Genomic DNA, 25,876 nt, shown 5'->3' on the forward strand with positions numbered 1-25,876 from the left:
ATGACAAGTATGGGAAACCAGCTCGATGTTTCAATCATTTTAGGTGACATGTTGTGACCATAGCTATGTGATAGTTTTATGTTGGTCCTGTAATTTTACGCCACTAGGACTTTACCAAAGAACTTATAAAAGAAGACACCCCAAAGGAGGAGCAATGAATTGTAGATTCAAATTTATTTGACCTTTTGCACAGATTTCTTGGTTTTTGGAGCATGCTAAATTGCATTACGCTCCGAGACTGATTTGGATGCTATTCAATTTTTGAACTTTCACTAACTTTGTACCCCCTGGTCTATGCTACAGTCGGTGGCATATAGACTGTACTTCTCCCAAACTTTTCGTAAGCATTTTGCTAATGGACTCACCCTTAATGTACTCTTAATTGAATTCTTCCATCCCTTAGAATTTGAGCTGTTAGTAGGACGATCTGCCCTCTTCCCTCGCATTTCTTCCTCATAGTTACTTGGAACCAGAGCCCCTTCCCCCACATCGTTGCTTGCACTAGTCCCCCGCATGTTTGTCGTTGTTTACTAGACTGAGTTATATTTCAAGGCTGTTGATGTGGTTGGGAGGGATGATGGCTGTCGCTTCCTGCTTAACAAGGAAGGTATTTCTTAACTTAAGGCAAGAGTTTATCACTGTTTATTTTTGCTGTTTGGTCATTGCATCTTACGCTCTCTTTGAAGTGAGGAGTACTTGAAAACTAAAAGAAACCGATACACTTTGGGCTAATTCCCTGTAAACAGATGTAATACAAGAAAATAGCTCAAGGCTGCCCTCTGGTGGTCACATTTGATTGCAGCTACTTCGACAATTCTGTAAAGAAGTGGTTCTTCATTACTACACAGCACTTGCAAAATCTCGTGGTTATTAGGTTTTGCCTACACTGCGCTTGCAAAATCACTTGCAATTAAAACAAGCATTGACAAAGTCCATATGTTTTGCCTGTGTGAGACCCGCGTTGTCAATGTTTTCTAAAGATAAAGTAAAGGAAAAAATAGCGCCATGACTCGGGCAAAGCTGCTGTGTAACATCTTTAAAAAAACCTTTACAATGTCAATAGGCAAAAACTATTGGCTCTGCCAATGCTTGTTATTTCTTCAGTGTGTTGTCCACTGCAGTGCTTAATAGGTGCTCTCCCTTATTGGGCTTTTTGAAGATGTTGGCCTGCACCTCATGCTTGAAACTTGACACCCGCAGCCAGGTGTGTCTCCTCAGAGTAGACCCTGTGACCAATTGTTTGCTTGCTATATCTGCGGTGTCCAGTGCGGATTTCAGGCAGGGATTGCCAATTGTTTTCCCCTCTTCTAAGAGGTATGCCACCCTCTTCTGGTATGTCTCCAGGAGGGACTTCATTGTATGTCCCACTTACTCCCTTTGTTGATGGACAGTGTTTAGGAAAACCATCCTGCTGTCTTCCTCAGGGGCTGGCCCTTTCTAGCATTGGCCACTATGATGGAATCTGTCGTTGTATTGCCCCTCATGTATAAGGGGTCCTGCGATGAAGGTTCATATTTTTTTCTCCACCCTTGGAATTACCGATTTCCAGCCCGTCGGCTCTTTGAATGCCTCCCTTCCTTGATCTAATGTGCTTGGTAGCAAAGGGAGCAGGGGCAGCCAGCAAGTATTACTTAGAGGTAAGCGGGGGCCCATACACAGACACATGCTCACTCACACCCATGCATTCACATGCAGACACGTGCACATACCCATTCACAACACTCACTCACAAATTCAAACACATTCATTCATACATACACACACCAAATAGTCAATAAAGACACAACACTTACCTGCTGTAGCTCTTGGGATGGAAGTGTTGGGACGGTTTGCCCCTACTTCGTAACAGAGTGCGAAGGGGTCAGTGGCAGTTGCTGACCCCACCCCACTCTGTGATGAGGTGTCAGTGATTGACAGTCAGCCCTGAGCACTTCAGGGCTTAAAATTGAAAAGCCCAGGTATGAGGCCATCAGTGAAGCTTCCCCTTGTCATGAGGGGGAGGGCCTCGAGGACAATTGCCGAACTAAGGAAGTCACACCCACAGAACCTCTAACATCCTTAACCCAGCAAAGTTCAGCTCAGGCAGCCAGGGACCTTTGTATTTAGTGTATATGTCTAGCTCCTGACTTCAACTGATCAGAAACTAAAGACCTTTGCTCAGCCTGACAGACATTCTTTATGTTCTAAAGGGGCAGGTGTGGCACATTTGCCTTTAGGTGGGAGCCACTGCTGGAAGGGACATCTGCTCTGTGAGGGTAAGAGAGTCTCAAGAAGGAAGTAAAGGTGTGTCTTCCTCTTCCTAATGCTGGACCCCATAATGGTCTGTGGCTCTTGTGTGCATTATACATTGCAATGTCATCTGGTGAGGAAAGGTCTCGATGGCTAAGAGTCATTCCCTCATTGGTGAGTCAGCATTGAGGTCTTGCCACTGGTCACTGATGCTTTAGCCATCTTGTCTTGGAACATCCCCTGGCCCTGAAAGTCTTCTTTGTTGAATAATATCTCCTGCTCTTCCTCATAAGGCTCGGCATAGTGGGTGATTCAAGCTCATCCTGTGCATCCTCCTCCTGATTCTTCTTCCCCATTGGCATTGAAGAGATTCAAAATGCTCTCAGGGCTGAGCTGAAATCCCTTTTCTTCTGCACGGTTGCTGTCATTTCAGCCTTGAGAAGCCTTATCTTACACTTGACCTCGAGCACCCTCTCTCCAGCTCCAAGCGTGGTCCATGGTCTTTTCTTGGGGTTGGGGTGTTAACGCTCACCTCCTTTGTTCTGTAGTGCTCCCAGTCATCTTTCGAGCCTGAGTGTTTTTCGGATCACATCTTTTTCTTTTGACTTCTGTTTGGTCGATGAGGGTATTGGCATCGAAGGCAATTTTTTGAGGCTTCAAGTACGAAGGTTTCGGCTTGGCTCTACTATATTTTATTGTGTTACCTGTGGATGCTTTCAGTATTATTCCTCCTTTTACTTCTATCAGTGGCCGCTCCAGTTCTACTTCAACAAGGTATCCGTCAGCGTCCGACCCTTTATTCTGCGACACATTTGGGTCCTCCACATTCTCCTCTTTCTCATTTGGCAGACCGAGGTCTCTCCGCGTCAAACTATCCTTCTTCTACACCTGCATTATAGCATAACCATAACGTGCCTGCCTCTGCCTCTCTCTGGTTCTTAAGGTTTTTGGTTGGAACTCTGGATGCGCTTTGCTTGCTTTGGGAATGATGTTTCTTGGCTCAAAGTTGCCAACCTGATTATTATCTATTTGGGTGAATTTATGGTGTCAAAATCTTAAGGGAATATTTTCTATCTTCTTTGATGATTCTAGCCCCCAATCAATGCGTTCTATGACCATGTGCTTCGTCTCCCACATGGTCCATCTACTTTTTTGGCGCTCTTCCGTGGTTTAAATTTTTTTAAGGTTCTTCCTCTACAGATGTTCTCTGCAGGCTGTCTTTTCCAGGTTCGCTCAACAACCCATTGAAAATATTCCGCTTCTTTTTCAGCATCCACGGACCTTCAGCTATTGCTTCCAAACTCAACAGCAGAAAAAAGAATCTGAAGACGGCAACCATGCACAGTGGCTTCTGGGGAACACGTTTGACATCACAAGGGGACAGACAGACCATCAAATGGTAACATATGACTCCCATAAACAAAAAGAGAAGAAAGAACACTTAGAAGGTATTCGGACCCAGAACTAGATAGCAGAAGAAATGCACAGCATGTTAATCCTTAAAAGATTCACATTACAAACGTAATCGCCACCATCCTCTAGGGCCAATGACCACCATCATGGCATCAGCCTCTGGTAGGTGGGGGTTATTGGTGAACTAAAAATGAAACAGTACTTTTGCATTTACCTCACCCCTGTGAACAATGCACTACTCATATCCATGCACAATTTCCACAGAGAACAAACTAACGTTAAGGGTAAAAAAAATCTATTTAATTCCCTTGTTTTGGCAAAAACACTGAGGGCTTCATTTATAAGGCCCCTTGCACCACTGGAGTGTCACTTTTTTGATGCTTCAGTGGCGCAGTGTGCTGGCCCATATTTACAAGGTCACGCTAAGCCTCTCTAAGTGGCTTTTCATGGCCCTGTAAATATGGTACCCTTTCACGCAGTACTCTGCATAAAAGGGGTGTTGCTGTGGGTGTTCAGACTCAACACTCATGGAATCTCAGATTTACAAGGTTTCGTAAAGCAGGGAAACCACCAGGGAAGGCGTAAGGAGGGCACAACGAGGATAAATGGCATCCCATTGTGCGACGGCGCAGGGGCAAAAGACAAGAATGCTCCTATTCTCATAGATAGTGCGCATTCCTGCCCTTTAGACACAGGGCAGCACTGCAGGATTCCTTGCGGTGCAGCCCTTCGCCTAACCCTCATTAATGAGGCCCTGAATGTGCATTTCTTCTTGGGTCCAGCCTATCGGTCTCAGAATTCAATCACATATTCTCCATTTCACATGGTCGTTGTTGTCCCACTCCATAGAAGACTCGGTAACTCCATGCAAATGTCCTGCTGTAGATGCTACACAGTGTCCACTCTTGTAGTTTGAGAGAGGCCTAGGACACTGAAAGATGCTGAATCAATAGGGTGCTTTGGGCATAGTGCTATATTTGGAGACTCTTTGTGCTGCAAGCCTGTGTACCTGTAAATGTAGGTGGTCCACTAAAGTATACCAAAAATGATGGATGGAATGCTTGAATTAATCCAGCCACTGGTGATTGCTTGGGCCTTATCCCAGTCTATCGTTATTTTGCACATTAGTTTGGACCCAGCAAAAGCAAATCAATTTTGACGCTGCTTCCATTGGAGCAGTCCAGCCATTTAGGAATGAATTAATGAATTTTGTACTTGTAAAGCGCACTTATACCCCAACCAGGGTTTCCTGGCGATGTACGCATAGCGCTGTGGAACCCTTCCTGGCTTTTCCCTGTGAAATGTCCATTCCTGGGCACCCCCAAGGTGAAGCCAGGCATCCCAGCGCTGTTGGGGCCATTGTGGAGATTAAGCAAGCTATTGCCCAGAGTTGCAGAGTGGGACCCATGATTAGAATAGGCACCGAGGCAAGAATTATCAGGTCCGAGGAAATTGAGCCCAAGACCTGCCGAGGCGGGAATTGAACCCTGATCCCGTGCCAGACCTCTGCATCAGGGTCTGCCGCTCTAACCATTGAGCCACACTTCTCCACTATGAAGCCCCCTATTCTGTCCCCATTGGTGTTGGGGCTTTTAATGTGTTGAGTCATTTGCTTGAATAGCTTGACCTTTGGGTTCTGTTCTCTTTCTCTACCCCAAAATGGATGGCATTGGGCTAAGAAGCTGTCACTGCTGCAGTGTTGTTTGTTTTGTTCCTGCTTGGCCGTGGATGTCCGTGGAAATGCTGTGGGACGGATATGCACAGAAGTGAGGTCCGTGCACACTGTGTCATTGGAACCAAGCTATACCTGGCTGATGAGCATTACCTAGGCAAAACCGGTCCTGGGTTGCTTGTGTTCCAGTACAGGGTGGACCTGGCCTAGCAATTCGGGCTGGACTGTTCCTTTTAGGGCAGGGTTAAGACTGATTTGCATATGGTTGGGTCCAAACTGAGGTGGCATGGTGTGCAAAAGAAAAATTAACTGGGGTGCAGCCAGAGTGATTTCCAGTGGCTGAGATTAATTCAAACATTACATCTATCACTTTTTGAATACTTTAGTGTAAATGGCAGGGCAGCCTGCAGGTCTGTGTATGATGCATGCATGTCTGCAATTACAATGTGGGGCTGTGAATGATGTATACAGGACTGCCTCTAAGTGAAAGAACTGCCTGCAGGTCTGTATGTGCATCATGCAGGTTTGTTTCCATGTCTGTGTGAACTACATACTGGTCTGTCTGCATGCAAGGGGGCGGCGTGTCTGATTATGCTGCACAGATGTCTACATTTAAGTGAAGGGACCTGCTACAGGTCTTTTTTGTTTTACATGTAGGTCTGCACCCTCACCTGCATCATACTGAACCAACCTGTTGGAAGAAGCACAGCATGTGAATCTAAAATAGGTGTGTGCTGTAAAACCTTTTTAGGCATTACTGTCTGCCACCAAGGGACAGTCACAAGATATGTTTGCATAGCATGCGCATTTGTCTGACAGGAAGGCCCTGTGCTCCACCGAAGCGGCCACTCCTCACGCTGCTCCCTGCCCTGCCCCGATACTGGTATCGTAGCGCTATACTGGCAAACTGCTCTTCACCTTTGTAAACAACTGCGCTTTTGCTCACACTGCTCCTGCAATTATTATAGGTGCCTGAATGTAATTGTTTCGTAGCGCTATACTATTGAGCTGCGCTTTCATTGTTTACTCGATTGCTGCCTAACCTGCTTGAATAATGTGTGCCTGATTGCCTAATTTGTGCCTTTGCATAGCGATTTGGGGTCACTGTATAGTCGTATTTGGCTGTTGGCTCGCTGCCATTTTGTTGTTGTTGATTGTGCCTCCCAGCCCGGCCCTCCACCCCGCTCCCGTCTCCCAGCTGCCCCTCCCTCCCACAGATAGACCAGGCTCTACTCTACAGAGCTAGCGCTGTGACCGCCCTGTGCTCCACAGAAGCGGCCGCTCCTCACGTTGCTCCCTGCCCTGCCCCGATACTGGTATCGTAGCGCTATACTGGCAAACTGCTCTTCACCTTTGTAAACAACTGCGCTTTTGCTCACACTGCTCCTGCAATTATTATAGGTGCCTGAATGTAATTGTTTCATAGCGCTTTACTACTGAGCTGCGCTTTCATTGTTTACTCGATTGCTGCCTTACCTGCGTGAATAATTTGTGCCTGATTGCCTAATTTGTGCCTTTGCATAGCGATTTGGGGTCACTGTATAGTCGCTGTTGGCTCGCTGCCATTTTGTTGTTGTTGATTGTGCCTCCCAGCCTGGCCCTCCACCCCGCTCCCGCCTCCCAGCTGCCCCTCCCTCACTCCACCCCCCTCCACTATCCACATATGACAGATGCACTTGCGCGCCGCGTTCACGCGCAGCGATCGCGCCCCATGCGCGCCGAAGGTGCGCCAAAGGTAAGCCCGTCTACGCCCGTCCGCGCCTGGACCGCGCCCAGCGCCAGACCCCCTGGCCCCCGCAAACTCCTCTCCACCCGCATAACGTACGACGCCGCAACCCTCTCAGCCCTTAACCCCGGCCGCACACCAAAATGCTACCAAGCTACCCCAGGACACACCCATGGATCCTTCACCTGCCACTCCTGCAAATTCGACTGCATCAGGACCCACACCAAATCCAATAACCCCAAACAGTGCTCCGACAAAAAACACCTAAAGTGCTTCCTGCTCAACACCCGCTCGGTCCACAGACACTCCATTGAACTCTGGAACCTACTCGACACCACATCGCCGGATATCGCCTTCGTTACATAAACCTGGATGAACGCCTCTTCAGCGCCCGACATCGCCATAGCTATCCCGGACGGCTACAAAATCATTCGAAAGGACCGCATCAACCAAACTGGAGGAGGCATAGCCATCGTCCATAAGAACACCATCCGCATCACGACCAATTCCTACGATAACCTTGCAGCCGCCGAACGCCTTCACTTCCAGATCCACACCGACCCCAAGACCACACTCAGAGGCACCCTCATCTACAGACCTCCAGGACCCCGCACACAATTCTGCGAAGACATCACTGACTTCATCAGCCCACATGCCCTCCCCTCCGAGAACTACATCCTACTGGGAGACCTCAACTTCCACCTGGAAAAGAATAACGACAACAAAACCACCACCCTTCTGGACAACCTGGCCAACCTCGGACTCAAACAACTTGTCGACACCCCCACCCACCTTGCCGGGCACACGCTCGACCCAATCTTCACCTTCAGCAAACACATCTCCTTCGATCACACCACAGCTCTCCATTGGACGGACCACAGCTGCGTTCACTTTAACTACAAAAAGACCACGTCCCACAACCCCCCACACCTATTCCCCGAAGAAATTGGAACAAAATCACCACCACCCAGCCCTCCTCATCACTTCACCTAAACCCTCCTGCCAAATCATCGGACCCAAACCAAGCAGCCACCAACCTCACACAATGGATCACCCTCAGCGCCGACGAACTAGCACCCTTGAAAAACCATCAAATCAAGCAAGGTAGCAAAAAAGCCCCCTGGTTCAACGATGACCTCAAGAAATCCAAGAAGTTCTGCCGCACCCTCAAAAAAGCCTGGAGAAAAAACCCAACCACTGACAACCTAGCCACCTTCAAGAACGCCACCCGCAAACACCACCAAGTGATCCGATCCACCAAAAAAACAGCATTCAAAGATCGACTTGACAACAACAAAACAGCAAGGAACTATTCAACATCGTAAAGGAATTTACCAACCCCACCGCCAGCACCAACGACATCACTCCCTCCCAAGACCTCTGCGACTCCTTATCCTCATTCTTCCACAACAAAATCGCCGACATACATAACAGCTTTGAAAACCAATCCGAAAACCAGTCCACTCCACCCACCTCCGAACCAAAACAGCACTCTAACAACCTTTGCGCCTGGAACCCAATTACTACTGAAGACACCAACCGCCTAATGAACTCCATCCACTCAGGATCGCCAACCGACCAATGTCCCCACCACATTTTCAACAAAGCAGACTTCATCATCGCACCCCATCTCCGCGATGTCATCAACTGTTCTTTCGACTACGCTACCTTCCCGGAAAGCTGGAAACATGCCGAACTCAATGCCCTTCTGAAGAAACCCAAAAAGACCCCTCTGAACTTAAGAACTACCGCCCCATCTCGCTCCTCCCTTTCCCTGCCAAAGTCATTGAGAAAGCCATCAACAGTCAGCTCGCCGCCTTCCTCGAATCCAACAAATCCCTCGACCCCTCACAGTCCGGCTTTCGAGCCAAACACAGCATGAAAGATGTAGCCGAGTGGATGAAGAACAGCCGTCTAAAACTGAACTCGGACAAAACGGAAGTCCTCATCTTAGGTTCATCCCCCTCCGCCTGGGACGACTCATGGTGGCCACTGGCGCTGGGAAACGCACCCACACCTATGGATCACGCACGTAACCTGGGCTTCATCCTAGACTCCTCCCTCTCGATGACCAGACAAGTCAACACCGTCTCATCATCATGCTTCAACATCCTACGCATGCTCAAAAAAATCTTCCGTTGGATCCCCACCGAAAACAAGAAAGACAGTCACCCACGCACTGGTCACAAGCCGACTGGATTACGGAAACACCCTCTACGCCGGAACTACAGCCAAACTACAGAAAAAACTCCAACGCATCCAAAACGCCTCAGCCAGACTCATACTGGACATCCCCCGTCAAGCTCACATTTCCGGTCACCTGAAAGACCTCCACTGGCTCCCAGTCAACAAGAGAATAACGTTCCGTCTCCTCACCCACGCACACAAGGCCCTCTACGACCTAGGACCCGAATGCCTCAACACGCGACTGTCCTTCTACACCCCCACCCGCCAACTACGATCGTCCAATCAAGCCCTCGCCGCAATTCCGCGCATCCATAGATCCACCATGGGGGGGAAGATCCTTCTCCTACTTAGCGGCCAAAACCTGGAATTCTCTCCCCACCCACCTCCGCCTTACACAGAACCACCTCTCCTTTAGAAAGCAACTAAAAACTTGGATATTCGATAAATAAAACGCCCACCCTCCCTCAAGCGCCTTGAGACCCTCTGTGTGAGTAGTGCGCCTTACAAATTTCTGAACTTGAACTTGAAGGCACAGAATGCACATGTGAGTGCTGCATGTAAGATTGCGCATCAGAGAGAGATTGCTTGTGTGTGATATATACGTACGTCAGTGAGGTAGGGCCTAGTCAGAAGTCAGGGCTGGAAACTATGGGTGGTGGAGGCATGGTGTAATATCTCCAATCGAGTCTCCATGCACAGATTTATTCCTTCGGTGTATGCAATGTGCCTTAGAGAGCAAATTAGGAAAGTCATTCAGTGTACTCATCACACATGCACTGTACCTGCTTTTGATGCTTTAAACAGCCACATAAACACATCATCTATACATGCTACTGTCAAAGAAAGAAAAAAAGCATTTAAAACCCTTATTAAACTACATACAGATAATAACAAAGTCTCTCTAAAATAACTAAAGTGGTGTAGGAGCGTTTACTGCATAACATTCACATTCCGCAGCGCCTCGGGAGATAAAGATAGAAATCCTGTACCAAGTCCCAAAAATGTCCCCTTTCAAGGGGAAAAGACCGGAGGGGGTAGCAGAACTTCCTGCCCGCAGGAGAATTAGAGTCTTTCGGTACCAGCCCGGTACTGTGACTTCCCACGGCCTGCCGCGTCCCCATCACGTGGCCTAGACAGTGTGCACAGTGAAGCATGAGGGACTTTTAAGTGTGGAAATATTTACAGTACTTTCGGAGAAGGGGTTGAACAGATGAGGTCTTTACAAAGACTGGCAGCATATTTCTCTGGGGCTTAACGAGTTCTCAGCATCCTTTATGGCAGCAACGAACAGAAACACAAGAAGGTGCCAGGTGATCAAGACTCATATTGATGGATGCCAAGTTCCTAAAAGTTGGATTTGCAGGCGCCAGGTAATTTAGTGTTGTATTAGTAAACACCAGTTGTAGGAAAGGTGCTGCAGGTGTTAGGAGTTCAATAATTGTACTGGTAATTGACAAGAGTCAACATGTCTACTGGTAGGCCACAGGACATCAGGAGGCATATTTGTAGGTTTAAGCCGATAGAGAGGTGTTGCGGCCTACAACAGTTAATCGACAAACTTAGGTGGCATATGATTGACAGCTCTATTGGCAGGATCCAGGTGACAAAAAGCTGTAAGAGTAGGCACCCGGTGATCAAGAGATGCATTGATTCGCGCTAAATGATCAAAAACAGTATTTGTTGATAGTGGTTTTCAAGAGCTCACCAACTGGCACCCGATTATTAAAATGTACACTGCTTGGCATAGAGGGGCAGGATTATTGCAAGCTGTGCTGATTGTGGACAGGTGATGGAAAACGGTATCAATTTACACCAGGTGATCAAGACCTGAATTATTTTGTGTCAGGTGACTGAGGGGCTGGTACCATGCCATTGAGAGTGGTAGTGCTGACAACAAGTATACAATGGCTGTATTGGATGGCACTGGATAATAAAGGGCTTATTGATTGGCTAGAGTAGATCAAAAGCTTTATTGTTTAGCACCGAGTGACAGAAAGCAGTATTGCTACACAAAGTGTACGAGAGGTGTATTGGTTTATGTCAGGCATTTGAGGGCTCTACTTGTTGGCACTCAGGAAGTAAAAGCTGCAGCGATTGATAGCAAGTGCAAAACCTGGCAATTGTTGCTGTGTGATCAATGCTGCACTCACTGAACACTGGTCACTGGACATATGTGAGCTGGATGGCTTGGCAAGATTTCAAGAAAGTACAAGTTAGGGCTATATTTACCAAAAAAAAAGAAATTTGATTCAGATATCCCAAAAGCACCTGCACAAAAGAAGAGTTGAGGCTTTCACTTTCAAGTTAGCATTGCTGTTGTTCAGTATAATCTGTGATTGGAATCCAACTCAAACAGTCAAGGACGAAAAACATTAATTTCAGAACAGTTCGACTGAGAAGCTGTACCAACTTGTCAGAGGGCAAGAAGCAGCTCGGAACCAAACCAAGGCATGCCCAACTCATAATGAAGGGAATACTAAGGCATACTGCCCAATGTCCTATCAGAGCACCAACTTCCTTCTATATATACTCTTCTTGTAGGCCAACCGTGCCAACACTTTGCATCAACATTCTGCGTCTCAGCTCCGAGAACCACTGTCGGGTATCATCAAGAGCTTAAGAATTCAATGTTAACAGTGTTAAAAAAGAGCGTAGGCAACTCATCAGGTAGTGGATGAACTTGGCAAAAAAAATATTTCTTCCCCTGCCTGGTCAGGAGCTACATTTAAATGTCAGTAGTCGAGACCCGTGTGACCCTGGGGTCTGAGTCTATCTCATAGCGGTAGTGGTAGCTCTCCATCAGGTCATGGCAGCCATCTCTCATGTTTACGATCCACGTCTTCATACCTTTTCGGTTGAGGTAGAGGACAAACACGAAGACCAAGCCTACAATGCCCAGCACTACACCCAGGAAAACGTAAGAGGTGTGAAGGACATCCTCGACGACATGGCAGTCCAGTTCGGTCTCACCCAGAGCCACCAGTGAGACATTACGTAGGTCCTCGGGGTAGGCACAAACCAAGTGCTCCACATCCTGCACCTGACTGCTGCTGTTGAGCCATGCAGCCAGCTCCTCGATTTCACAGTCGCACACAAATGGATTCTCTTTCAAGTAGAGGTGGAGCCCCTGTTGAGCAGCTAGATCCCCCAAAGCACCAGCACGTAGTGTCTTAAGGGCATTCAGAGTCAAGTCAAGGGTGTCCAGTTGCAGGCCGGCCAACGTGCCATTTTTGACACCCACCAGGGAGTTGTTTCGCAGGTCCAGCTGACGCAGGTTGTTCATGCCAGCAAACATGCCCTGTGGCAGATACACAATTGCATTGTCAGCCAGCTCTAGCGTTATCAGATGCCGGAAACCTCCTCGTGAAAGAGCGGTAGCCAAGTATTGGATGGCAGATGAGTTATAGAGTGCACGGTTCAGGCTCAGCTCCTGGATGGAGTTGTTGTTTGGACCAAAGGCATCTGGGTGGATCTCAGCCAGGAGGTTGTTGTTGAGGTCCAGGAAGCGTAGGTTCGGCAGTGAGGAGAAAGCCTGGGACTCCACAATGTTGATTCTGGAAAGACAAAATAATGAACAAGAATGAGAAACAATGCAACTTTAAAATCACCAGGCATGTTGGACCATGCTTGGACCTTCTAGTTTCTGAAGTTAGTGACCCCTTGGGTCACTTACTCCATTGTACCTCCACACCATTTAGCTGAAGGATATCACATCATATAGTGATACAACATGATGTCTGATCAGCTTTGTATAAAGTGGTTCGGTCCTGTAAGATGAGAAGGGCTGGGAGAGAGTCAACCTAAGCCAGGTTGTAAACACAGCAGTATCAGCCTCTGCCCGAATTCTCCCAGCACCCCCACCATCGCGTTATATATCCTTATCATCACACATATCAACAAGTATCCAAAGTTTTTTTGTTTTTTTTAAACAAAAAACTGTATACCTTTTTTCCCCCTGGCCCGGCAATATCTCCAACCTGCCCCTACCCAAGAATCACTGGCAACCAATGTATTGCCAGTCTCCCCGCTACGCCCCAGAAACCACAGCCTCTCAATACACAGTATCCTAAGCACCCCTGTATCCCAGGCCTTCTAGTGTCATGTGCCCTCAGCACTTGCAGTCGCCTTGCAACACTGGCCTCAAAATGCACTGCCATGCCTGCACCCAAACATCTCTAATTCACCATCATAGACTACATCATGCCTCAAAAATACAGCCCCCTCTCCTGCACCCCGGCAACTCTAGCCACAATATCCCAATATACAGCTGAATATATATGCATTATCTCATATCCGTCAATACTTCTGCGTTTTATTCCAAGAGCATAGACAGTGTTTTACACTTACATCAGTGGCTAACCATGCTTCCGACACAGGAAAAAAAATGCCCTCTCTGCAATAATCCGTTCAAATGGAATACCGAGCAGTGTAGATTTTCAGTTTACACAAATTCATATTAAATTGTGCAGCACTACAGTTATTAAAAAAAATGTCTATTACTGATCGCCACTTGTGCATAGGAGACAATTATACGTGATTTCCTCCGAATATTTGTAGCCGAAGATGCCATCTTGCTCAGATTAGTGCTGATAATACACTTTCACGCCAACATAACAAAGACTGAGAAACATTCTTTCTAAGTCTCATAGATACCTTTTGCCCTTCGATTCCTTCTAACTGCTCGAAAAAAAGGAATAATTTACACCTGCATATTATAACACTTTATATAAGTGCCATGCAGTTTGGCATGAAAAAAGTAAATTTTAGAATTGTGCATGTGAAATCTGAACTACAATTCCAGTGCATTGTGGTCGGCTCAGGAGCTCACATTAAGATAGCAGTGGCAATTTTGACCCTGGGCCTTTAGCCTTGGGCAATAAACCAACTGTATCATTTATGCAAATCTAAAACTAGACTAGTATAAGTGTAAAATGAAAGACACGTTTTAAAATCTTTTTGCTCGGTGAGATAAATGGTCGCTGCAGATATCTTATTATCTGAGAGAATTCCTGGCCGAACTTGAGACCAAACTCAACCTTTAATTTTTTTAAAGGTCAATAAATCGATTACCATTATATTGGGTAATAGGAATACCGGATAATGAGAGCACTTCGAAACAGGAATAGTGCCACAAGAAGCCCTCTCTATAAAACCTAATTATTGGTGCAAAGATGCCAAATTATCGGTCGCCTGCTTGGGGTGTGGGGAGTTGTTACCATTTACCAAAATAGGGCACTGGAGGAAACACACTAGGGGGCAGATTTATGAGGCCCTTGCGCCTCTTTGCGCCGCAATTGCGTTACTTTATTTGACGCAACGGCGGCGCAAACAATGCGCCCTATTTGCAACGTGACGCATCTAGGAGATGCGTCACGTTGTAAAGCCCTGCGCCATAAGGAGGCGTTCCTGTGCAGGGGGGGCGTTCCTGCGCAGGAACGCCTCCTAAAAGTGGCTGAGTGAAATCTATAAGATTTCACTCAGTCACTTTCAGGCCAATGCTGCGTCAAAACCCTGCGCCTGCTTGAAGCAGGCGTAGGTCTTGACGCAGCATTGTGAAGATGGGGCACCCCCGAGCCTTGCTGGAGCTGCGTCGCGCTTGCGACGCAACTCCAGCAATGCGCCACCTTTACGGCACAGATGCGTCACGCATCGGTGCCGTTTTTGCCCCATGGTGCGCCGCATTGTAAATGCGGCGCACCATGGGTGGCGGAGCTGTGGCGCACTGTGGCGCACATTAACTGGCGCATCCCTGGGGATGCGCCTGTTAACATAAATCTGCCCCTAGGTTCGTAAAGGTGCACTGTGGAGAGGGGACCCCTATGGGTCCTGGGTACTACTTGCTGAGGGTGATACATTGAGGAGGAATATCCCTTCTGGGAGGAGGAATATCCTTTCTGTGATCTGGCAACCCAGGTCAAAGAGGCCCTACGCACTACACCCAAGGTCAGCACAATTCTATTAGGAGCTGGACATACAGCTTGCACCAGATATGGGGGATCCAAAATAGGTTCCATCAAAATGGGGGAAGGTTTGTACCATCCTAACAGCCATTGATGAGATCTGTGATGCCTGTGAACTAAAGATTGATACGGTGTTCATTGAACTTAATTCATCTAGGGCAAACAATTTCAGGCAGAGTCATTGACGTTGAAACCACCCCAGCAGCAGGGTAACCCTTGTCACAAGACATGTGAAAACTAATCCTTGAACTCAGAAAGCGCTCCCACTTCTGGTGTACTGGAAAGAGAATACAGAGGATGCTCCAAGCGAAAGAATTTGAGGATAATAGCGCTACCAGAGAAGGCTGAGGGTCCAAGTATGAAACTGAATCTCAAGAGGTAGCTCAGCACCCAGGTTGTATGACAGGGCCTCTTCAGGTTCCTCTCCTTCGAGAGGGCATATAGGATTTCCACAGCACTGCTGTGAGCCAAAGCCACACCACACCCTGTATTGGCCAGACTGCTTAACCGTATGGACTGTAGAAAAATGTAGATGAACACCATGCCAGTGGGTACCTTATGAACTACAGTGAAACAAGGTATTTTTGTTGAACTACTTAGTAGTGGTTCTGCAACAACGCAACATGTTCCTGTATATGAAGCAAGTCCCCTGGTCAGTAAATATCAAATACATTTTTACCAGCCAAAATGAAAAACCTAGTTGGGATAGAGTCTCACTACTATATGGCTCTGTCACCTGCCGGAGACTGGGCCAACAAATGGACAACAGAACGCAATATGGTGGTATTAGACACAAAAAGACTCAGACTACCCAAGTAGTGCAAGAGAAAACCACACACAGACCAACTGCAGAGCAAGCAACAGCTAAATACAAAGAGACACCAACACAAGTTACGTCATGGCACACAAAAATGTCTGGAGACACTGCAGACTCCTCCGAAGATGATATGATAAAGCCAGGAGCAACAGAGGTGAAAGACTCAGACTAGGGCTAGGAGTAACTTCCAGCTATACCACCAATGACAGCAGATGACATATCAGACAGAATAAGATACAGGCCCCAGGGAATGCTAGATGAGAAATGCTTAAAATCATTGCATTCCGGAGGACGACACATGACAGGGTACAGGTACACCACGAGGCAGAGGTGCACCGTGAAAAGTCACACTTATGCATGGCTGCGATTGATGAGGAAGAACTTTGTTTATGTCTAAACAGGTCATGCTTGCACAGTTCAGAAACAGACTGGGGACGAAGGGGTCTGTTAATGATGTATGTTACAAATTGACAGAATATGTGCTACACCCCTAGAAGAGCATGTAGGAGTCTTATTGACAGCAGCGATGGATGAGTAGCCAAGATTATTGTCTGGGTTACAGGAGGTAAGGAGTTGGGTGGATACAGTTTACAACTTCACACTGTGGCATGGCTGAACACAAACTCATTACTTGGACTTTGCGGCCTTGGTAATTTTGTTAAAAGATAAGATATATGCACACCTTTGCAGATGTGGTGTTGATATTGCCATGTTTGCAGGAAACAAAATGCTTACTTACCTGTAGGAGCAGTTTTGCAGCTTGAATAATTTTCTGGGTTTACATGCTGGGCATTATTCCACTATCTAGTGGTTGGGTCTGGAATTCTCCTATTGCATATTGGTTATTTCTTCCTTGTCTTTTTTATTTTTCACCTGACGGTCCCCACCATTTGGGATTTTGTTCCAACCTCTCTTGGCATCAGACACCCTCCCCGGAAGTCCCCACACTTGGTCTCCATTTTTTGATGCTTTTTTTTTTAATGACCCATGGGTTTCCTTTGGCTGTACACCATAAATGTTCATTGTTCACTTTTCTCGCCTAATTTCATGGGGAGGCAGGTAGGTTGCATGTGAACCCAGAAAATTTTTCAGGCTGCAAATCTACTGCTACGGGTAACCATTTTGTATTGCAGTATGAATCTTTTCTGGATTCACATGCTGTGCATTGACTATGTGGCATTTTTTTCATTGCGGTGGTTGGGCTGGAGATGGGGTTGAGCTTGTAAACAGATGTTTCAGAATTCTGTCACACTTGTGCCTCTCTGCTCACCTGTACATCACTGCAGTAGAATTTTGTGAAGGTGTGTACTGATGACCATGTGGCTGCTATACATATGTTGTTAATTGGAATGTTAGCCAGGAAGGCTATTGTCGCTCCTTTCTTCCTTGTCAAAAGCGCTCTTGGTTTTGTCTCCAGCTGCATGCCTGCTCTCTTGTGACACATTTGAATTGTCGGAGTTATCCAGCTCGCAATGGTGTTCTTGGTAACGGGTTCTACTTTGCTATGGTCTGTGAATGACCCGAAGAGTTGGTCCCCTTCCTGATTGCCTTTGTTTTCTCCATGTACTATATTATCACCCTGTGGGCATCCAGTGAGTGTAATGCTCTTTCTGCCTGAGTCTTTGGCTCTTTGAAAACACTCAAGTGTTGGAATAGCTTGGTTTGTGTGGAAGTGAAATATGACCTTTGGGATGAAGCGCCTGTCGGTTCTCTTGACTACTGTCCTTGTGTATTTGTACATATGGTTCCTATATGGTGAGTGATTGCAGCTAGCTTACTCTGTGAAGCGACGTCATGGCAATTAGATACATCTTTTTAGCATGATGAATTTCAAGGCAGCCTTGTGGAGTGGTTCAATTGTTTCTTTAATCAATTCTGTCAGCACCACATTATGGTTCCACGTGGGTGTGGGCACACTTCTTGGTAGCGCTATTATTTTCGCCCCCTCCAGAAACCCTTTGATCATTGGGCTGTGAAGAAGTTTCAGCCTATGCATTCCCTTGTTAAGCTACTATCCCGCTAAATGTACTTTTAATGATGCATAAGTTAGTTTTCCCCCTTGCAGATGTGCAAGATATCTGATCACGCTAGTCTCCCATGTCCTCTCCTGAAATATACCAAACCTCTGGCACCATTGTGTGTATCTGTGTAATATTTTCTAGTTGTTGGTTTTCTGGCTTCCATGAGGACTGCCATCACTTTCTCTGGCAGTCCCAGGTGCCCAAATTCTATGCCCTCATAAGCCATGCCTTTAGACTCAATGGGCTGGATTCACAAAAGGTAAACTTAGACGAAAAGTAGTAAAGTAAGACTCTAGGTCTAAACTTAGACCAAAAGCCTAAGTTTAGACCTGAAATCTAAGTTTACCTTTGTGAATATGCCCCAATGTGTTTGATTCTGGGTGAAGAACCTTCCCTCCTTGCATGGAAAGTAGGTCTTGTGGTAATGGTAGCTTCTGAACTCTGTATGCCATTTCTATCGGATCCGAATATCAAGTTTGTCTTATCCACTGCGGGGCTATGAGAATGTGTGTCATATGCAACTGCCTATACTTTTTTATCACCATTGAGAGTAAGGGGAAAAGTGTACGGAAATTTCCTGGACCAGTCTATCAACAGAGTATTCCCTAGGGAATGAGGGGTATGGGTGTCTGGATTTGAAGTAATGCCATTTTGCATTTTCTGGTGTCACGAACAGATCCATATCTGGTGTTCCCCGCCTTTTCAACACCTTCTCTATCACCGTCTGATTCAGCTCCCGCTGTACTCCTGGTCGGTGTATCACTTTTATGATTATCTGTCTCTGGTTGGTTTTTCCCTTATATCTACTGTGCAAGTTTTGAGAGGGGAGTAAGGATTTTGTTCCCCCTGCTTGTTGAGATAGAACATTGTTGTCGTATTGACCATTTGAATTTGTACTGGTTTGTTCCACAACTGCTTCTGGAAGGTTTTGAAGGCTAGGAACACTGCCCTTAACTCCAATATATGTATGTGCTGTACTGATTCCTGTGGCTTCCATACCTCCTCTGATGTTGAGTTTCTCCATATGAGCTCCCCATCCCATATGTGAGGCATCCATGGTGATAGTCCATGTTGGGGCTGGTTTCATAAAGGGTCTTCCTGCCATTATACTTGCCCTGTTCCACCACTCAATGTACTCCTGTACTCTTTGTGTGACATCCACTATATTGTCCCAGTTCACCGTTGATTGTGACCATTGGCTTTAGACCCATGCCTGGATCGGTCTCATGTGAAGCCTGGCATGTTTAGTGGTATGTAGTAAGCCATCATTCCAAGCAATTTCCTCACCATCTTCACTGTCTGAGACAGACCCTTCTGGTAACGGCGAGCCTCTTGTGTTGGAGGTAGGACTCTTTTCTAGCAATGTGTTTATTGTTGCTCTCAAAAAGAGCTTCTCCTATTCTGGAATGGGTTAAGACTTCTCCATGTTTATCGTGAACCCCAATCTGTGGAGTGTCGTCTTCACTATTCTTGTGCTGTCTCTGCATCTGATTGCAGAACTTTTTCTCATCATCCAAGCATCTGAGTAGAGGTACACATGTAATCCCTTTCTTCTCAAGTGTGCAGCTATGGCGGCCAGCCACTTTTTAAATACTATGGGTGCTGGTTTTATTTCAAAAGGTAGCACTCTGAATTGGTGGTGTGTTTTGTCTACTATGAAGAGCAGGAACTTCTTGCATCTGAGATTCAATGGAATGTGCAGGTAGGCATCCTCAAGCCTATAGTTGCAATGCAACCCTCTTGCTGGAGTTAAGGGCTCACCTCCTGTAGAGTTCTCATTTTGAACCTTTGTGTTCTTATGAACTTGTTTTAGTCGTGTAAGTCTAACATGAGTCGTAGTGAGTTGGCTGGTTTCGGTATAAGAAAGCATGTTGAGTAGATCCCTTGATTGCTCTCTTTTAGGGGTGCCTTGTGTATTGCCTGTTTTTGCAGCAGTTCTTTGGCTTCCTTCTGAAGATAGGTCTTTTCTACCTGCATGTGGATGTTGTGCTTTGGGCTTCAAGTTGTTTTTCTTTTCCAGTTCTATGTAATTAATGTGTTGGATGGTGTTGAGAATCGATTTATCAGATGTGATCTCCCTCCACTCCTGAAGGAAGTCTCCTATTCTCCCCCCCCCTCCCCCACAGGTTTTGTGTGTGGGTCGAGGTCCATATTTAAATAGTTAATTATTTGATGTTTCTGCCCCTTTTGGCAGCTGTGTTTTGCCTCTTGGTTTCCCATGAAAGAGCTGTCTCTGTGGTGCTTGAAAATGCCAATGTTGTGCCAGTGTTTCTCCCGTGTGCTAGGTTTGATGCGCTGCAACAGTTTGAAAGCCTGCTCTTCCTCTTGGCCTTCTAATAGGCCCCTTCTCTGCCATGTTCTAAACTGTGGGGCCTCCATGGACTTTGCGGTGTTAACTTTTTTCAGTTGTTGCAGCATGTCATGTGCTGCACTAACAAACAGGTGTTCTCCGCTAAATGGTTCGTTTATAATGTTTGCATGCACCTCAATTTTGAACCCTGAGATTCTTAGCCAAGCCTGTCGTCTTAGGGGCAATCCTGTCATTAGTTGCCTAGGCTGCTGTGCCAGCGGCATCCAGTGCTGATTTTAAGCATGTGTTGGCCATGTTTTTCCCCTCTTTGCAAGGGCGCCTACCCTCTTCTGGTATTGCTCTGGCAGGTATTTCATTAGTGCCACCATTCCACCCTGTTCTGATGGGCTTACCTGCTAAGTAGGGTGTTGGAGTTTGCTATACACCATTGTGTTGCCACTCCCCTCTCGAATATTCTTCCCACCATTTCTATTCTTTTACTATCTAGAGGTGGACTAGAGGTGGTTGATATATTAGCGCTTTTGCTGGTGGTTGCTACAATGATGGAGTGTGGCTACAATGATGGAGTCTGCCACTACACTGCCCCGAAAGTATGATGGGTCCCTGGAGGAATGTTTTTTTTCTTGACCCAGGGTGTCACTGACCTGTTGGTTGCTGGCTCTTGAAATGCCTCTCTTCCCTGGTCCAGAAAGCTCAGGAGGTTTGGAAGGAATTTACTTTTATTCTGTGATAGTAGTAGTGTCTCTAGTAGGAAGCATGCCAGTGACTTTTCTCCACCTCTCTGCTGCCTTCATAGCCAGCTGGTTGTACATGGTAATGTCATCCGGGGGCGATGGCCCAGACGGATATGTGTCTATAGCTTCCTCGGGTGAATCTGCCCTGAGGTCTTGCCACAGTTCTTCAACGCACTCTGACCCCTCGATGTCCTGGTACAGGCTCTGTAACTCGGGGTCCTCCTCTTGCTGTGGCATTAAGATGGGGGGGGATCTAGCTTCGCTTAGTCTTTCTCTTCCTGCATGGTTTCTGTCAAAGGTTTTGACGGTATTCAAAATCCCTGGAGGGAGGCGTAGAATTGTAATTGTGTTTATATAGCGCTTGCTACCCCTGACGAGGCGTCGAAGGAAAATACATCCATAGTGGGGACTGTATTTGTGGGCTTACAAAAGTACAGGGGACCGCCATCCGTTACTTCATACACTCATTTTATGGAGATGTTTTAAACAAGCAATTCTTAACATCAGATCTTCAAGTTCAGGGCAACCAAAAGTCCTCCTACATTCATGGGAAGGGGCGCACAATAGACTTTGTGTTCTTGACAAGTGATCTTGCAGGAAACCTCATGCACTATGAGGTGTGTCCTCTTCCCTTACAGTGATCATAACCCCATCCTCTTATCCCAGTTTATTAACTTATGCCCAGAGATACCAGACACAATTAGGTTACCTGTTAGCTATGCCGCAAACAAAGGTGTTCGAATTAACTGCAGTAATGTCGAGCCAAACATGTTTTTTAGCAATTTGATTACGGAAGGCACTGATGACTGCACTTGCTGCCTTGATGCCCTTGGGCTTAGTTGCGCTCGATAAATTCCCATTCATTCATTCATTCATTCATTCATTCTTTCGCTGGATGTAGCTCCACAGAATATCCTGGAGACTTTTCTTAAAATTAGCAGGACTGATGCTAGTAATTTATATAGCAGTAAACCAGCGAAAGAACGTCCCGCTAAGTCATGGTTTAGCCCTGAATGTACAGCTGTGCTTAAGGCGTTAAAAAAGGCCACAAATGAGAGTCTACTTAATCTAGAGGATATTAGGGCAGCTAGAAATAACTACAAGTATTCTCTCGAGAATAGGAGGCAATACATTAGAAATAAGGACTGAGAGGGTTTAGAAAAAGCTGCACAACTCAGAGATAACAGCGTTTTTGGGGAAATAATAAACCGCCCTTTCTTTGGGAACAACCGCGCTACTGGCATTGAGTGCCACATTCCTGAACAAGATTGGATCGACCAATTTTTCTTTCATTTTTAACTTGGACCATGAGGGGGATGAACGAGGACATGGTCCTGTGCCAGTTTATCCTGTAGTAAACGACGATTGGTTAACAGACCTCATAGACTTAGCATCCGTTACTAAAGACATCAGTGTGCAGCCACTGGCAAGGCCCCTGGCCCCAACGGGGTCTTAATAGACATATTTAAACACAATGTAGACTTCTGGGACCCTCTTTTAACTAATGTTTTAAGGGCTGCGGCTAGGGTAACTTAATGGATTCTTGGAGTGAGGCTACCATAGTCCCAATTTACAAAAAGGGTGCCTAGTATTCACCGACATGTTACCGCCCAATATCATTTATTGATTGTACAGCAACGATTATTTGGTGTTTCATCCTGGGTAAACTGGAGGATTGGGCTGAGACTACCTCTTTCTTTTTGCCAGTCCAATATGGTTTTAGACCCGGTTTAGGAACTAGAGAGCAGACTCTTAATTTAAACGTATGTCAAGGCCAGGAGAGGCGCCCTTCACATGGCATTTATGGACCAGTCCTGCACCTTTGACCTGGTGGACAGGACGGTAATGTGGGATCTAATGGATCAGGTGGGCATTGACCTCTCCTTGTTGGATCTTTTAAGATGTCTGCACTAGGATACAACCACCAAAGTGTGGTAAACACACTCGGGGGAAAGCACAAAACTGATAAGGGTTACTAGAAGTGTTAGGCAGGGATGTATTTTAGATCCCTTTCTATTTTTATTTTACCTAAATTCCCTGGATGCTTCCTTAAAGCTATGCAGTAAAGATGTCCACCGAATCCGTACCCAGGCAGTCCCAGAACTTTTATACGCGGACGACGCTGTTCTTTTAGCATTAACGGCAATTGCCTTCAGAATCTTGTAAAAGTTGTAATAATTTTATGATAAAATCAAATGTTAAGGTGACTCACCATAATTGGTAAAGACCTGTGGGCCCAAATGTACAAAGTCTAAACCGTTTGACATTGGGCGGGCGCTTATAGAAAACGTATTCTTTTTAAATTATTTAGACATTCTGCTTTATGCTAGTGGGTCTTGGGAGGGGCTAATTAACCATAGAAAGCAAAAGATGGGGGCAGCATGTGAAATGATGTTTAGATTTGCCAAAAGGTTAGGCTGCAAACCAATTAGGGAGATGACCCACCTCTATAGGAGTAAGTGCTTATCCATTGGTGTTTATGGTGCAGGAGTCTGGGTATATGCCACTCAAGGGAAATTGCAGGTAGCAGAGCATACATTTCTCTGTAGACTTCTAGCAGTTCCCCGAACCACCCCAAGTGTTATTTCACTTCTAGAACTAGGAATTGTTTTTTTGGAGGATTTGGTTGGGATAGCTCCTTGAATATTGTGGTTAAAGATGTGGAGCACTCCCAAGGCTGGCTTTTTGAAGGGAAGTGCCGGAGGATTGTTGAATCTTGATAACATGGACGCCACTCCGTGGCTGACTTATGTTAAAATTAGCTTTTACAATTTCGGTCTAATTACTCTTTTTGATTCTTCTGAAGCAATAGTCCCTCAAATAAAGGAGAGGATCAAAATAATTTGTGTTTCACATAGGGGTAGGGTGGAACATAAAGGTCCATTGGCATGGGTACTATTATTAACTATATGCAATTATCTACTGCCTCAGGTCAGGATTCCTATTTAACCTGGCTGATCAACCCTCAGCACAGATTTTATTAGACAGGGCTAAGACTAAATGTGGCCGATCACCTATTTGCCTTTCCTTTGGCCGGCTCTTGGGTTATCTTTTTCTCTTGTTGTCCATGTGATGCTGTCTCTTCACAATGAACTGCGCATTTCATTTTATTTTGCAATATGTATCACTCGTTAAGAGTCCTGTTTTTACTTCCTATTTTATTGCACAAGCACTTTACCTCATACAAAGATGGTCTGAGATATATGCAGTTGCTAGCTACCCCAGAAATCTGCTTTTCTGTACTCAGTTACATTATTCTGCTTTAAAGTACATTTCTAGTCTTAATTTTACAATTGTATTGTCCTAAAATGCTGTACTTTTAGGATTTGTAACATCATTTCTATTTTTACTGATGTTTTTATTCTTGCTGCGAATGTGAAGATTGTATTTTTTTGTGTTTGTTTATGGCCTTTAATTATAATGAAATGCGGGGCTGAGTTGTTAATATGATACACAACCGTCAGGAGCCCATCTATTTTTTAAATAAAACCAAGGTCACTATCATTAGTCATGTTTAGGAAGAGAGGTCACCAATGGTTTAAGAAGAGAGGCCACCAATGATTTAACAAGCAACAAAAGGTAGCTAGGAAACGTGCGGGCATGACAATAGGATTTTGTAGGTACCTGTCAGTTAAAGTACAATACATGAAATTGAGAACCCCAAAGTTGCCTAAGGATTTAAAATGTTAATCTCTTCTGAAGAAAACAGATTTAATCTGACAGTCTAGCTTTCACAGGACAAGTACATGCGTTAAGCAAAAAGAGGAGAGGGAACACGATTTGGCATACATTGCTGAACAAAAATAAACTGTTTAAAAGGCGATCCATCATATCTAAGAAATATTCACCAGAATTTTAGGTCTTCTGTTGTGATCAGCCATGTCCTGCATAGGGAATGTTTCGCGCAGCATGTCAATAGTGACCATTTTGGAAAAAAACAGGTATTTGGCAATATTTCTTCTTTTGAAGGATTGTGGCAATTTCTGCTTCGAGCCGTCTTTGCTCGATTAAGAGAGTGTGTTCCTTGGTGGTGCTTGTATTCACTGCTCTCTATGTCAGTATCCAAGTTCCAGTTGCTGCTGCCACCGCCCTGTCTTTCTCAACCTCGATCATCTTTCGACACCAGTGCGTTCTACGGGTGCAAAATTACTGGCGGTGCCTAAAATCCGGACCATGCACTGGGAGGGGGGGGGGGGTAGTTTTCAGTATGGTACATCGAAGCTGTGGAACTTGCTGCCTCCCGAAATCAGGAAGGCTAGCTCCCTTCTGAGCTTTAGAAAAAGCTTGAAAACCTGGTTGTTCCAGTGAGGGGTGCTGGGCGGGGTCTGCGCACGTTTTTTTTGCGCCGAGACACCATCTCTGGTTTTTGTGCGCTTTATAAATATCATTATCATATCATTATCAAGGCTCTTCCCCCTGCGGTATCCTTTGTATGGGACCCAAGGGTTCTTTTTGCCTCAACTTGCATTTGGTCAGGGAGATTTTTTGCACCTAGGCAGCCATAAGTGGTCAGAGTCCAAAGCTTTTGGCTCAACCGCTCCCATCTTTTTAGATGTTACCTGCATGTGCTTCTCCTTCAGTCTCTTATGTTCTTTTCTGACGTCGATGATGACTCTTTCGGCATCAGAGCCCTCTCCTTCCGTTACTTCGGCAGCGTTATCCTCTTCTTTGCTAGATAGTCAAATATCTCTCAGTGAAGTGGTTTCCTTCTGCCCCTGCATGGCATAGTGTGCCTGCCTTTGTTTTTCTTGTGCCTTCAGTGTTTTTGGTTTGAACTTTGCGCATGCTATGCAGGTGTCTGTCTTG

The 25,876-nt window shown here is 45.8% G+C and overlaps 1 protein-coding gene across 3 annotated transcripts in view; it reads right to left on the reverse strand.

Annotated features, from left to right (window-relative positions):
• Positions 1-10,143: 10,143 nt before the first annotated feature.
• LOC144825133 (trophoblast glycoprotein-like) overlaps positions 10,144-25,876 on the reverse strand; it is a 57,333-nt gene continuing 41,600 nt past the window's right edge. For all 3 annotated transcript variants that reach the window (XM_078684002.1, XM_078684001.1, XM_078684003.1), the window contains exon 3: positions 10,144-12,781. In XM_078684002.1, the coding sequence (XP_078540128.1) occupies positions 11,953-12,781 (829 nt within the window). In that variant the 3' untranslated portion in view covers positions 10,144-11,952. The remainder of the gene's footprint in view (positions 12,782-25,876) is intronic.

This window comes from Lissotriton helveticus, chromosome 3_1, assembly GCF_964261635.1.
Source record: "Lissotriton helveticus chromosome 3_1, aLisHel1.1, whole genome shotgun sequence".
In the NCBI taxonomy this organism is placed as follows: Eukaryota; Metazoa; Chordata; class Amphibia; order Caudata; family Salamandridae; genus Lissotriton; species Lissotriton helveticus.